Source organism: Hirsutella rhossiliensis, assembly GCF_020360975.1.
Source record: "Hirsutella rhossiliensis strain HR02 chromosome Unknown scaffold00001, whole genome shotgun sequence".
NCBI lineage: Eukaryota > Fungi > Ascomycota > Sordariomycetes > Hypocreales > Ophiocordycipitaceae > Hirsutella > Hirsutella rhossiliensis.
The window spans coordinates 2,376,243-2,390,592 of NW_025408667.1; the positions used below are offsets into that span (position 1 = coordinate 2,376,243).

The window sequence follows — 14,350 nt, forward strand, 5'->3', positions numbered from 1 at the left end:
TGGCTATCTATAATTAAGAGGACGTTGCCTTATAGCTAGCTTCTTATTTATAGGATAAAGACCTACTTAAGCTATTAAATCGCGATAGAGTCGCTCGTCTAGCCCTTTAGAGAGGCTATAAAGTCCTAATCCTTTAGAAAGTCGAGTTCTTTAGGGAACTATTAGTATTAAAGGTCCTAACCTTTAAAGATTATAAGAAGAGTTAAGGCCCGGCTAGTAGTAGAGATATATTCTACTATTATAGTCTAATAACGCGACCTAAGCCGCTTCTTAAGCGTCTCCTTCTTCTCTAAGCTCCCTAGTACGAGGCCGTTATAGCTAAGGCCTTCGAGGATACCTATCTTATCTATATTAAAGCGTGATTTCGGGGGAATGGCCTATAAAGCCGGGAGCTTAAGTAACTAGAACCACTCCTTGATCCGGGCTATAGAGGCGCCGTTAATGCGAGCAGAATCGAGAGCTTTACCTTTAATCGTGCTAACCTCTAGATTTCGGGCTAAAAAGCCTGCTACCTAGTGTTTTCTAAGTAGGCGGGTGTCGCCTATAGCCGTGATAATACGGCCGGCGAATTCCCTTAGCTAGAGATGCGTTGGGGGGAGCCTAAGGGCGGCTTAGGCAAGAACCTAATCCCGGAGGTGTTTCTCTTACTCTCGGCTAAGCCTCTAATGGCATTCGTATGCCTCTCTCTTCGGTTGGGCACCTTTAAGGCGTTTCTAAAGTGTCGTCCTTAGAATACCCTACTTCCGACTAGCCTGCACTTAACCTATGCCGAATTTAATATTAGCTAGAGCGTTCTAAAGCTAATCTTCGGTATATTTAGAAAGCTAAGATATTGCTGATTCGAATGATGTTTTTTTAATAATAATTAAGTATAAGATGCACGAGAATTCGCGGTTGTGATATACGAGTTAGTCGGCGCGTTGGTATTGTGGAGACGTGCCCTTAAGTGGGTGTGCCCCTAAGTGGGTGAGCTGACTTAGAGCACTTTTGAGTCAGGGCAGAGTGCAGCCAGGAACTGCCAACATATTTAAAGACAGTTCATTGTTCGCCGAAGTGATTTAAAACCGAGCATTAGTACGCCATTAAAACACACTCACCTACCTAAAAGCCCTTTAAAAAAATTTAAGTCAGCCCAGCGGGCCACTTCCGCCTCGCACCAAATCTCGACTCTAATCCACAGGCTTGCAAATAGATATATTAAATGAGATTAGACCGTTAATTTGATATGATTTAAATAAAATAAAGTTAAATCTGATTTAATCTTCTCTAAAGCCTAGTGTAGGGACTTGGATGGCGAATCAAACGAGACTGCGTCGGCGTATTAGTGGGCGGAGGCCTGCCCTGAAGCTGCTATTTAGATAGTTAAATATCCAGATAAATTCGACTCCTTCGATCTGATTTGATCTGATTTGGATATATCTGATTTGATTTGAGTACATCTGGATTTGATCTATCTGTTTGCACGCCTAAGGATGGCTTCAAAGCTCTACGGATTCTGGTACAGAACCTATCCAACGAGCTTAAAGGGGATCTTTCAGAAGAAGGCTGGAATGATGAGATGACAGCTCTCCAGACCCTCCAATTCATTCAGAGAAATTCTCTACAGCATCCGGAGGCCACAATCAAGAGCACTATCAAGGAAGTGTTCCGTTTGGAGGTCTATAACTTCGCTTCCATTGACGCCTTTACCAAACGCCTTCACTGGTGCTGGACCCAGGCCACAACGGGCTTTCCAGCTGTTGATAAGCGACTCTTTGTGATCACGGCCATCCACGGCCTTAAGGTATCTCACCCGACGTGGTATGCCAAATGGGAGCATGATTGTGAGCTCGGCCAGCACCTAACGAAGGAAGAAATCAGCATGATTCCTCAAAAGCAGAGCCTGATTGAGAGGTCAACGGTGCCAAGGCCCAAGGCACTCGCAGCACACCACCAACGAAGAAGGATGCCGGCTCTGGAAACGATAGCAATTCGCGCAGCGGAAACGACCATCAGACCCCTTCAAGGGAAAAGATTAAGCTAGAATACGGTTGCCTTGTTTACCCAAGCCACAAGCATACGCCGGATACCTTCTGGGTTCTTCACCCCGAGCAGATGCCAAAGAAAGTGAGGCGCCAGCGAGAGAACCAACAGGAACAGCAACAGCCACAGCCAGGCCCGAAATCGTGGCTGCCGGAGGGGAACATCAACTTCTCGCTGTCAAGCTCTCGGAACCATGTGAAGGGGGTCTCGGTCGCATTGGGCTCGGGCTATGTCGACAAGCTCTTACGTTCGCTATAGTCGATGGGCCGTGCGGATATTATTCGTGCGCCGCATAATTTCTTGCTTACTCCCGGGCTTACTGCCTGTCGGTTGCTTGACTTCTTTCGATTCAAGACGTTCGGAATGCGCCATCATGACATTGTAAGGTCTCGGTGGAGGTGCTTAATGCTGTGCGCATCGACAAAGGGGCTTGGTTGGTCGTCTGGTTCAGGGGTGATGTGCGGGCAATACGTTCGTAGATTGGTCTGGGTGCCTGCAAGGATCGGGCAACTTGCGATTGTGTCAAGCTTGTCGCGTATATGCTTCAGTTCATCGCCTGTCTCCTCCACTTATCGGTTTAGCTCTTGGACCATTTGCTTTCTGTACGTGGAGTTTTAGGGGTTTTCAGCCCCTTAATCTCGTTCCAGGATTCGCTCAATAACTCCAGGTCCAGCTGGAGTATCGTCACCGTGTGGGGATGCCGTTTCTCATTGCCAATTGGGCAGGCTCAATGACGCGACCTGGTCAATGAAAACAGGAGTATCCCCATCAATTTGTACCGCCCCTCATTCCTTCGCTGCAGAGATGCCTGGCATCCTGGCTCACCCAGTCGCGCGACGCCCCCAGCAAGGCTCACCCCGGCTCACCCGCAGTCACGCGATTGAACGGAGCAAGGGGAGTCAGCTGCGCATTTTCTAGACTTGCGTCTGCATCCAGTCCACATCAATGATCTACACGTCAGGGAGACGTCGACAAGCGGACAACTGGCTATGCCGTGTCTCCAACAAAGGGTGAAATGCAAGTCGCCACTGCTCTACGACTGACGACAGAGCTTAAACTGGCAAGTGTATATTGGACATTTGCGCGTCTGGCCGCCGCATGTTGGGCCCATTAACCTGACTCTTTGGTGCCTGTCTAATGTCTATGATGGCGACAAGCCGACAAGCGGCGATTGCCTCATCGATTACTCGTACCGTGGCCTAGACAGTCGGCACCGCGCAGGCAAGGGATACGTCCACAACATCTTAGGCGTCACCAAATCGAGGCTGTCCAAGGGCGACTCTCACCTGGACCTGATCCTGACCGACGGAGGAGAGATGATAATGTGTGGAAAGCCGCGTGTGAGACGGTTCTGGCCACACAGGTGGAAGACGACAAGGACACGCCGCATTTCAGCCAAGCCGGAAGCAGCTAAGACCACTATACCCGCCAAGCTTACACCGAACACGATGAGGAATCTGTCCAGGATTACGATACCGAGGAAGAGCAGACCCCTGTAGTAGGGCCTTCCCGCCATCGGTCTCTGCAGTCCGACGAGCGAACAGAAATCGGGACCTCCCACAGGCATCACAAGCGTGACATGCGCAAGCATTTCATGATTTAGTAGCACAAGAATGGATAGGTATTTCTAAACATAAGGTGTTTAATGTTGCTAATATACTTACGCACTCCTGTACTCAACACCGCGTAGTATCTTTCGCATTCTACACAATATAGAAGCTACGCTCTTCTCGTCCAGCTCTTATATACTCACCCTCCATAAACCCTTCCAGGTATGCAGCTCCCAAGTATATATACTGATTCCCGAATGATCGCATACTATAGGGACCTGTGTGCCAAATAGTATTGTAGCCACGTCTCCTTCGCATAACGTGTCTGGACCTAAGCCAAATATACCTCCAGTAGTCGCAAAGAGAGTCCTTCCCTGTGTCCTCACGGACGCATTTTCCACGACCTGATCACAGAATTCATCGAGGAAGAGTTTCAAGTCCTCGCCATGTTTGCGCTCCAAGACGAATGAGTATACGTTACGTAGTATGTAAGCCGGCTGTGGCTCGTCGACAGCACTGACTTCGATCCTCTCTTCGTGGAAAACTCGACGAGCCAAGGCGTCGAACTCTGACGTACACTTTTCGTTCCCCATCCAGCCACCGACCACAGTCCGCCAGAGGCTTGATTCTGAGGCCCCTGCGCTGAAGTAAGGCTTAGAAAATTCGTAGATAGACTGAAGATATCTAGATTTGTTTGCCTTTGACGTAAGCGCCATTGAGAGGCTTAGCCAGTGATGATGGCTATCCTGCTCGTGCTCCTCGGACTTGCCAAAGGCGAAAACTGCGGCGATTGAATCAATCATATGTCCACGCCGAGGTAGAGTCAGCTCGTCTGTTTCCTCCATTGAAGGTTGCGTTCTTCCTCGTGATGAATTAAAGTAGTCTCGGTAGCTCAGGGGATGGTTTTCAATTCCGAGACGGCCGATACGGTGCCAATCGGGTACCCATGACGGCAAGCGAGGTGTTTCCTTTGGGAAACTGCAGTATTCCAATCTATAGTCCGGACAATATAAGATAAACCCCTTCGCAACTGCAGTGTATATTTGTTCGACGGGCATATTGTAATCTGGTCGTAAGCCTAGCAAGTTCGTGTCCGCAGCAATGCCGAGAAGCGCGAATATAATGTCCCGGGCATCCGAAGCCATAAAAAGGCCTGCTCTCATCCGCCTTCCTCATTTCTGACAAGAGAAGCTCTACGAGGGTCACGCGGAGTCCTCGGAGATGTTGTTGGCGAGCGAGCAGGCCGCGAATGTGAAAGCTGTTATTGCTGAGGCCGGCCCCAAACGCGTTCCAATGTGGTTGTTGACGAGCAAAGCGGCTGACCTTGGGAAAATATATGGCCGTTAGGGTGGAATGAAAAGCATCAAGGCAGACACTTTGATTGCCGCAAAGTATTCGACCTCTTCTAGCCAGGGTGATTTCTTGTACAACCCAACAGCGAAACCAGTTCGGGCGATCCAGCAGCGCCTTGATAGCTCCAGTTAGTCGGCTATCCCTAGAAGCTGCGACAAGCTGCAGGCTATAGCTGCATTCTGGCTCACTTGTTGCAGCGATAAAACGAACAAGGCGGATCTCTCGGACGTTACGTCGAAGACTTTCATAACGAAACATCATCGCTGGCTAAAGAAAGACGTTTAGATGAGGTAGTAAGTTTTAATGCTGCGGCTACTCGGGCAGCGACCGAAATTTCTACAAATGGGCTTCCTTATAGAATGTACGGATAGGATGGGGGCTAATGCAATGCAATGCACTTGCAAGGAGGCCAGTAGCTGGGCCACTATGCAATGGTACGGCTGCCTAATAAAGCTGGCGCGAGGGGGCAGTAGCACACGTACAGTATCCGGAAATAACCTGATAGCTGCGTCAATTCAAGAGCAAGATTCGTAGCATATCAGGAAATAACAGTAAGGTAATTGAGACCAGGCGGGACATCTCCTCCAAACCCACAGCTCTTCAACCAGGATAACCTCTCGCCGGAGATCGTGGTGTGACAGGAGTGAGATTGCCGGCGCGCATGGTAAAGGCATTGTGACGACGACATGAAGCATGGAGCCGCTGGCTCGACCCTGCATGATCGCTCGCATTTACATGCCATTACTTAGAGAGACAGGTTTCTAGTTCGCATTCACTCCTACCCTGCATCATGAGTGATCGGCCTGAATAGCGCACTAATGCTTAAGGTTGTTTTTTGTTGATAAAACACTTGCCTCAGCAAGATGCGTGTTCCAGTGGCTCTTGACCAGCATCGTCTAGCTGGAACATCTTACTCAGGTGGTCGTAGATCCTACGAGCTGCTTCCCTTGGAGAAGACAGCGTGACATCTAGCTCCAGTTCATTTTCGTCCTTGAATCGGAAAATATCCTCCCTTTCTCTGATACTACGCAAGATTGTTGGGTTGGTAAGCTTGGTGTTGGAACAGCCACCTTTCTCCCCTTGGACGGCCCGCTTCAGATTTTCTTCCAGCTCGCAATGCAGGATGACGGAGACGAATGGCGCGCCGCGTGCGGTCGCTGCATCTTGGTAGTCCTTTGCAGAAGAGCTACCAGATTGGTTCGACGACTGCTGGTCGGTAAAGATCCAGGTGATGTCGCGCGTTGACACAGAAGAAGCGATTGATCTTAAAACTTCCCTGCGCTATGATTCCATCAGAAAAAGCCATGGTCGTTTCGAGTAGGGCTCGGTACTTACTAGGACTGGACGAAGAGGCTGATTTTCTTGCGCAGTTCTATCGAAAAGAGCTGCTGCGGGATCGATGAGAAGATGATTGCTCACGACTTTGGCTCTCGGTAGCAGCTTGCTATTCAACGTCCGCACACTGGCGTTAGCAGATGGCACAACCGACGCGGCTTGAATGGGGACTAACTTCAACTCTTTGGCGATGGTGAGCTTGCCTACTCCTGGATACCCATTGATATAATTAAAAGGTGGCATGGCTGGCCGAGTCCCGTCGTTTGGGCTTGCAAATGCCATGCCGGATGTCTCTAGTACTCAGACACTGCGCGGCGCTGTTTTCAACTGCGTTTTGATGACTGAAGAAAATTCAGAAGAGCGTCTGTGATTTGAACTAGGTCTTCTCTTTAAGCCTGAGCCACACAATTCTAAAAAAAGAGTGCTAATCAAGGAGACAGCAGTGGAATTATGCGATCCAGAGATATGCAATTAGCTGTCGCAATTAGTGCAGTAAGTGTATTTCGCCCAACCAACGTCGGGGAAATTTGCAGGCAGAGCTTTGTGGTTGTACGATTAGCACTGCTGTGATTAACCTTAGTGCAACTTGACGTTGCCTGGGTACCAGGTAGTTACACGTGGTATTTTCAGACAAGAGAATTCACACTCGGCCACAGCAAAAGCAAGGTGCGTTCTGGTATTTGAAGTTGAGAAGTAACTTTGAGGCTGTGCCATCGGTACGACACCGGCAGAGGCGAACGGCATCTTGCAGATCATCAGCCACCGGGGATTGAACTTGATTTATCTAACAGGGCCATCTGCTTGACTACTAAAGATCCGGCAAAAATGGTACTAAAGCTACGATAAGCCAATGATCGCGTGAATGCAAAGAATGCTCGCGTATCGAGCGCAAACAAGCCTCGCCATGAACCAAACAAAAGAATACCTAAATATTCAGAGAATGCCTGGAACTCTCCTCCATCTATACCTAAGTCAAGCCTCTGAATACGACACGGTAGGGCCAGCGAGGCTCGGGAATGAAAATAAAGGGACAGCCGATGTCGATGCCGGGCGGGATTCCCCTGTCAATCCATGATATTGCCATTGTCCTCAAGGTTGACGTCCGACCGTGGAGAGCTTCTACCAGGGCGGGTAGAGAATTGCTCTATTTAGACTGCTGTGATGAATAGTAGACGATGGGCACCTTCGTTCCGGCCAGGTCAGCATTTGAGGGTGGGAGGAGGTGAGAAAGCTTGCCGTTTGCTTGGCTTCATCATGCGGTCGATGAACTGCGCAACCTTGACAAGCCTTGTCGATAGTTTGACCGCCAACGACTAAAGTTGTGATGCATGGAGGATGTCCGTCCACCTTGGCATGGGAGCTTTATCCCTTTGAGTGCCGAGGGACCGAACCTATGTCACGAGCCCCACAGTACGTAGCTATATATAAAATACCCATTCAGGGGCTAGCAGTTTTAGCAAAACCTTCAATAGCCAATTTTCCTAGTAACGCATTCAAATTAAGCTCAATGACTTCGCAACAAGATCTATAAGCTTCGCAGGCAGCTATTCTAGCTATAAATAGCTTCGAACATGCCCTCTATATGCGGCTAGACCACTATTAGCGCGAGCAGCCTATCAACAGCATAGTCTGCCCCTATCGCAACACAATCATGTCTCTCGATTAAAAGGGTCGCCTTGCGTTGCCTGCCAGGGCTTTAAAGCTGAGCAGCCAAGATCACGGAGTCAACGCAAGCCGTTAGGCGCGGCCAGCGGCAACAAGAAGCCGGCTGTGAAGACTCGTAAGGGATGCGACCAGTTCAATGTAGCTGTCAGGACAAGAAAGGGCCTACAATACGCGTTAGTAACACCTCTATTGGGGGGGCCCTCATTTTGCATGGTGTAGCGGTATTTTACCAGCTTGACAGTAGCTATTTACACCCGGCCGGATTGCTGGGACTTCTATTATAGCCTAATTTGCTAGTAAATTAATAAAGTACCTCTAAGGGCGCGGCGTCTCTATTAGCTGACATCCCTGCTCGTGAGATAGGTGCGGTCCCTCGGCACTCAAAGGGATCTAGAAGCAAACAGGCACCAGCTCCCTGACGCCACTGTTTGCTAGATCCGCTGCTGGGAGCCTTCGTACACAAATGCAGGTGCCCGTGATCCGCCCTCCCAGTGATGAATCGTGTGGTCGAAAGACGCGCTGGTAGGACAGGCCGACCAGGATCAGATCCAAATGAACGAGGCAGGGTGTTCACCAGGTAACTCGAGCGAAGTGAATTCAGTGTCACGCGCCCGCAAAATTTTCAGAATGGAATTCACCCTCGCACTTGGCTCCTTCTCTAAAAATACAACATAATCGACACTTGACAGACCATCTTTCTCCCTCAAAGAGTCAAGCTGCTCTCAACACACCTTTCCCTTCGCAATTCAAAACCCCCTTCCTACTTGCACGTTCTTCAACCCTATCGACGAAATGGAGCCTTTTGATTCCGTCTTCAACCATCTGGTCTTGCCGGTCAAGTTGCCCAACCACAAGGATCCGGATCCAGAAGCCACAGGAGCAGCTATCTTGACTCGCCTCAAGAACGCTTGTCAAGTCGTGGCCAAGGACACTGGTGATGATGCCTGGTCGTCAATCAAACGTTGTCTCGGGAAATGCAAGGGCATCGCAGAAGCACATTTTGATGCCCAGCACTTACTGCAAGACTGGGCCGATCTCCGCCTGGACGACCTGTGCTTGCTGCGAATATCGGAGCAGAATGCAGCGCTTTTGATCCGTCGTGATATTCAGTAAGTAACAGTGCCTGATCAGCATGTGATCGTGCGATCCTGTGTTCTCACAGCCAATCTAGGAACGAAGAACACTTTGTTATCTTCGAGGTCTTTGAAACCTCACCTTCGGCGAAAGACGTGCTCGAGTCCGCCAATGCTCTCGAATGGGATTTCCCCGGCCGTGCTGCTCAGATTCCGCTACATGTTTTCCAGCACGCTTCCTTTCAGGAAAACATGTCTCGATTCCTCGAACAGGCTGCCCAAGAACCTCTGCATCGCTTTGCTGCACGTGCCAGAAAGGCTGGAGCAACCCCCGTGGAATCTAGAGATACCACCGACCCGGGCCTGCTGACCCAGTTTCTGATGCCTATACTAGAAGCGACCGGGCAGTCTATCGACACCCCGAAGCTCAGAAAGCGGGTCAGAGACGATGTGAGCATCTCCAGTGCCGATTTTCCCTGGAGAAGAGAGCCATCCTGGCTGGCGTTACGTGTGGCTGTCCAGCGTCAGCTATGTCTCAGCATGGGGAACGAATGCGGCCGAGCGTCGTACAAGTTCTTGATTTGCACTATGCTTGCTCGGCTCCTTAAGGACTGCGTCGGGGGACTTTCTCCAGACATGACGTTTGTCCTGAGAGCCAAGCTGTGTCGCCGCCTTGCGAAACTTGAGCAGGAGAAGTCCAAGGCTTCCGGATCCGCTTGTGGCGTCTACCAGAAGCTGTTTGACACTGTCGGGGTGCAATGCGAGGACATCATAGGTAAAGCGTCACGTCAGATCGAAAGCGCATGGGACAACTTCAAAAGGACGACGACACGACGGATCCCTCTGCTCCCCTCTCGTGCCAACGAGCGCTCGCTTTACCTTACTCTTCCGAGAAGCGGCGACCACCTCAGGAATCTCCTCCTTCAGTCGCCCGCCAATCCCGCCAATGCCAACCGCTTGGACCTGAGTCTCCCTCCACTGGAGAAGACTGTAGTCCATCCAGTGAGTGAACTTGCAGCCCGCTACTTCAAGCTTGCAGACCTGGAGTCGAATGTCCAGCAGCAGCCTTTTTTAGCAGCCAACGACTCGGACCAAGCAGGCCAAAGCCGCTGTCTCGCGATTGCCGAGTCGATTTTCGTCCTCTTGGCCATTGATGAGTTCAAGTCTTACACTTCGAAGCCGGATCAAATGAGTCTCTTCATATTGAGAGTCTTTGAGCTTTGGGTTGGGATGGACAAGTGTGCGGTAAAGGTCTGCCGCCTACTTGGCGACTATCACCCCTTGTTCCCCGCAGAGGCTTTAGATGTCTTGCACCTCGCCGACCTATCAGCCATGCATAGACTTCAAGAGGTCCAAAGCTATCTGAAAATGAGGCGAAACAGCTGCAAGTACCCCGACGAGAACATCTTATGCCGGCCAAGCACAAACTGTTTTGCTGCTCGCTACCTGCAAGAGGACGAGAATGGCCGTCCAATGCGGCAGTTGCTGGAGAAGATTGAAGAGCACTCTGCTGCCTCACGCGCCGCGAAAATCCTAGAATGGGAGAAGGCTTGCCGCGAGTATGACGACCTGAGCGAGAAAATTTCTTCCGGGACATGTGTTTGCACCTTCAATTCAGACGGATCGCGCAGCGTTCACGGCTGTGCCAAGTGCTATCATCGGCGTGTCCGTAAGAGGATGACCATCAAAGTTCACGAAGACTTTCTTCCTGCCGAGTCTGCGCAAAAGTCGACGGTTGTTTTCGAGCTTGGCATTCCACCCTATCTCCAGGCATATCGGCACGCAACCTGGAAGGTTCTGCACAAGCTGGGGCATCCGGGTCCAGCCTTGAAGGCGTCTTCGCCAATCATGTTGCTCAAGAGTTACTCCCAACTGGAGCCGTATACTCAAACTGCGCCTCACGGAATCTCCATGGCCTCGATCACGAAATCTTTCCTTCAGACCCACTACAGGGGGCAGGCTGTGAAAGTTGACCTGGATAGTATCGTCTTGCCTTCTGGACTTGGTTTTTCATACTACGACGAAGGTTCTAAGTCATGGGTCAGCAACTTCAAAGACCCGGTCACATTTCAGCATCTCTGTGGAACCCGCATACCGCAGTCTTTACTCGACGCTGCAGTCGCAGATCCAAGAAAGGCTTCTTGGGCTGATGGGCCGTCTTCGTATGAAACTGTTGCCAGTCAAACAAGATGCCCCTCGCATATGTCGGTTCATGAGTTTATGGCCCTTCAGAGGTTGCTGGGTGGCAAGCATAGGCGCTGGATGACGATTTTGATAGAGCTCGGTTCGTCCAACCTCAACTTCAGTGACAAGCAGAGCACATGCCTGCTCAGCCAGCTCGCTGTCCAAGCCGGCCCTGGTCAGTCCACAGAGGACGTCTTTAGGGACGCTCATGTCATCTTTCGTGATGATATGTTCTGCCATCGTCTTCGGGAGCAGATCGAGAAGCGTATTCGAATGGTTGAGACCAATTGGCGAGAGGTTCACTGCATGGAGCTTATGCTCACCCTGGCCCTAAGGCTTCACGCCTTAACAAGCGGAGATATGCGGCAACAGGCCTATGAGTTGATCAAAATTGCTCGCGGGGCGACGTTGCAGTGGAGCCTAGATCTTCGCAACAAGTTCCAGAACGAGACCGACGCCAATGAGGCGATGAGGATGGCGCAATACAGTTTCAGGGCAGCATTGCTTTGCAGACGAACCTTCGCGATATTCGCTGATCGAGAGAGGGAGACTATGGATGCCGAGGAACTTAACTCATTTGTGATGGCATCCATATCCTTGCAGCAGAGCCTTGCTGTGGACCCGACTAAGCTCTCTTCAAGCCTTGAAAGCATGTTGATGAGAGATCTTAAGACGGCACACCGCTTTCGATCTATTCTGCAAGAGTCCGTGCAAAGCAACGTGGAGACCCTGGGTTCGGCTTTTTGTAGCACAAGGTTCTCGGAGCCCCAGAATCACCCCAGCCAGCACTTTACACCATGGAGGTTTTTGGAAAAGCCAAACGACTCATGGATAGTCTCCATCATGAGCAACGAAGCGCAGCATGGGGCCGAGCCACAGGTGTTCCACTACAATGTCGTTGAGGGCCATCTTCTTATTAACGGCCAGCCGTTGGGAAGGCCGCCGCTTGATATCATCGGATCAAGAGACGTCAAGGAGTTGTTCGGCAATCGACATTTGCGAACATATCCTTCGCATTTGAAAGGCATGAGCCACATCTTGGCTATCCTTTCCAATGATCATGAGATCCATCTGGGCCTTCGCGGTGATGAAGTTGTCATTAGAGCCCTTCGCTATGAGAGAAACAGGCCAAGTGCTCTCCTTGAGTACATTCCGGGCAGACTTTTTCGTGGAGAGTCCGACTTTGACTTGCCGGCGGAACTAATTGACGGCTGCGCCCACTGGCTCAATCTCGCCACCGGGGATCTTGAGATCCGAAGAAAACCCAACATTTGGATTTCCAGGCCTGGAAACTGGATTCTTAACATCCACTCTAGCAATGCGACACGCCGTAAGACTCTCCTTGTTGACCCACACTCGGATGTCTGTCAAAAGATCAATGGAATTCTGCAAGGCTTCGAAAAACCGCAAAATATGACTGTTTACCAGCCCCCCAATGGAAAGCTATCCGTGGAACTGAAGTCACTGGAGCTCTCGTTCTTTGTCAATAACAATCATATGCTTCATTGTCGGCAGCTGCAAGCCGAAATTGACCCGGATCAGGATGCCGGGACTCTCTACGGGCTTGAGAGCAAGATCGTTCTTCGAGACACGGCTGATGGGAACAAGAGAAGTATCATTGCTGGCCTGGGAGAGCTTTCCTATCAACGCCGTGGAATGCATGTTGCCGTCCGAGTAAAGAATACGACTTCTTACAGCAAATTCGAAATCGACAACGTTCTCGGACGCCTCGCATGTCCACCGGAAATGAGTCTCCTATACTCGATGGCTTTGCTTCACGCATCCACGTCTTTCCATTTGCCAGATCCACTTACAGCCTCTACTGGGGCTGAAGAAGCGTATCGAATTCTGAGCTCTGGCTATTGTCAGCCCTGGATGCCCCTGGATGAAGACAGCCTTTCCATTTTGAAGGAAATCGAGCAGCTTTGTCCGCGGAGGGATTATTACCCAAAAGGCAAGCGCATTCTTCAGACTGTTCAGTGGAACCGAGAACTGTCCATGGAGATTCAGCACGATCGCTATGGCAGGCTTATTGAGGACATTCTTTTCAAATCCAGACAGCTGGAAGCCTTTCATGCTCAAAAACGTTGCGTCCGCGAGGAAACGGAAGACGCCGCCAATTCCCTCCAACATCGAGCCGTGGTACGTCGAGGTCTCTATGAACGCAGTGTCACCGACAGTTCAGCCGAGCGGAGTGAGAAAGTCATGACATACGAGCCTAGAGATCGGAACGCCGGTTCACGCTCCGGAACAAATGTCTACCAGACAGCCAAGATCCTTTACTGCCGATCGTTCACGATTCCCAAGGCGAACCTCGCAAAGATTCTTTTAGGTCTTCCTGGGAAAATCATTGGGGGATTTCACGCGGCGCCAGATCGCCCTTGTGGCTCCCTAGATGCTTTGATGAACGATAAAATTGGCGAGCAGTGGGGAAGTTTGGTGAATATTTGCAGAAATGCAGACGAGGACAGCATTTATGATGCCGTGTTCCGTCTAGGGTTGCTGTCATTCTCCCTAAAGGCCGACATGGAAGTAATCAACGCATTGTGTGCATTCTCAAGACTTAAAGAACTACAAATTCTGCAGCCACCGGATTGTCCTCTCTTCACAGAGTTCAAGTACCGGGAATCTCTGACCCTGGACCGCCTGGAGGAGCTTATCTTGGCTGCCTTGCCTGTTCATGAGCCGGAGCTCGTGGCGCTGAAGTATCGACAATCGCAATCTGAAGGTCGGCAGGAGGCCAAGCGCAGAACCGTCGGCAGGAGGCTGGCGAAACATCTTCTGAACCAATGGCCTAGTGCTACGCCGTCGACGATCGAATTTGATGCAGGCGACATTGAGATTTCTCGGGCTATGGAGATATTGCAGCTGGAATGGACCCGCGTCTATAATAATCTAAAGCTCTCGGAATATCTCGATAAGGCGCAGGCCGTTCTGGATCGCCAAATCGGGAACAAGGAAACCTCGAGACCTAAACCTTGGTGTTCTCCTTTAAAGACAACTGGTTCAAAAACGCATGGAGCAGTCGTCCCGTCTTTGTCGCAAGAGCTTCTGCTCAAACAGGGACCTAGCGCTCCTTCTGTTGGCGACTTGTGTCCCGTGTTCCAGGCCACCAGCCCCGCGTCAGAGAAAGAAGAAACTTCCAAAGTAAGCACTGAAACGAGAGAA

The 14,350-nt window shown here is 50.5% G+C and overlaps 2 protein-coding genes across 2 annotated transcripts; both read left to right on the forward strand.

Annotated features, from left to right (window-relative positions):
* Positions 1 to 1,558: 1,558 nt before the first annotated feature.
* HRG_00330 (uncharacterized protein) lies at positions 1,559 to 3,625 on the forward strand (the record flags this gene model as incomplete). Its single annotated transcript, XM_044858801.1, has 4 exons — positions 1,559 to 1,893; positions 2,049 to 2,269; positions 3,088 to 3,362; positions 3,476 to 3,625. The coding sequence occupies 4 exons, from the start codon at positions 1,559 to 1,561 to the stop codon at positions 3,623 to 3,625; spliced, it is 981 nt and encodes a 326-aa protein (XP_044725201.1).
* Positions 3,626 to 8,717: 5,092 nt separating this feature from the next.
* On the forward strand, positions 8,718 to 10,964 carry HRG_00331 (very large low complexity protein; the record flags this gene model as incomplete). The annotated part of the gene is made up of 3 exons (XM_044858802.1): positions 8,718 to 9,034; positions 9,097 to 10,878; positions 10,940 to 10,964. The coding sequence occupies 3 exons, from the start codon at positions 8,718 to 8,720 to the stop codon at positions 10,962 to 10,964; spliced, it is 2,124 nt and encodes a 707-aa protein (XP_044725202.1).
* Between the last annotated feature and the right edge of the window lie 3,386 nt (positions 10,965 to 14,350).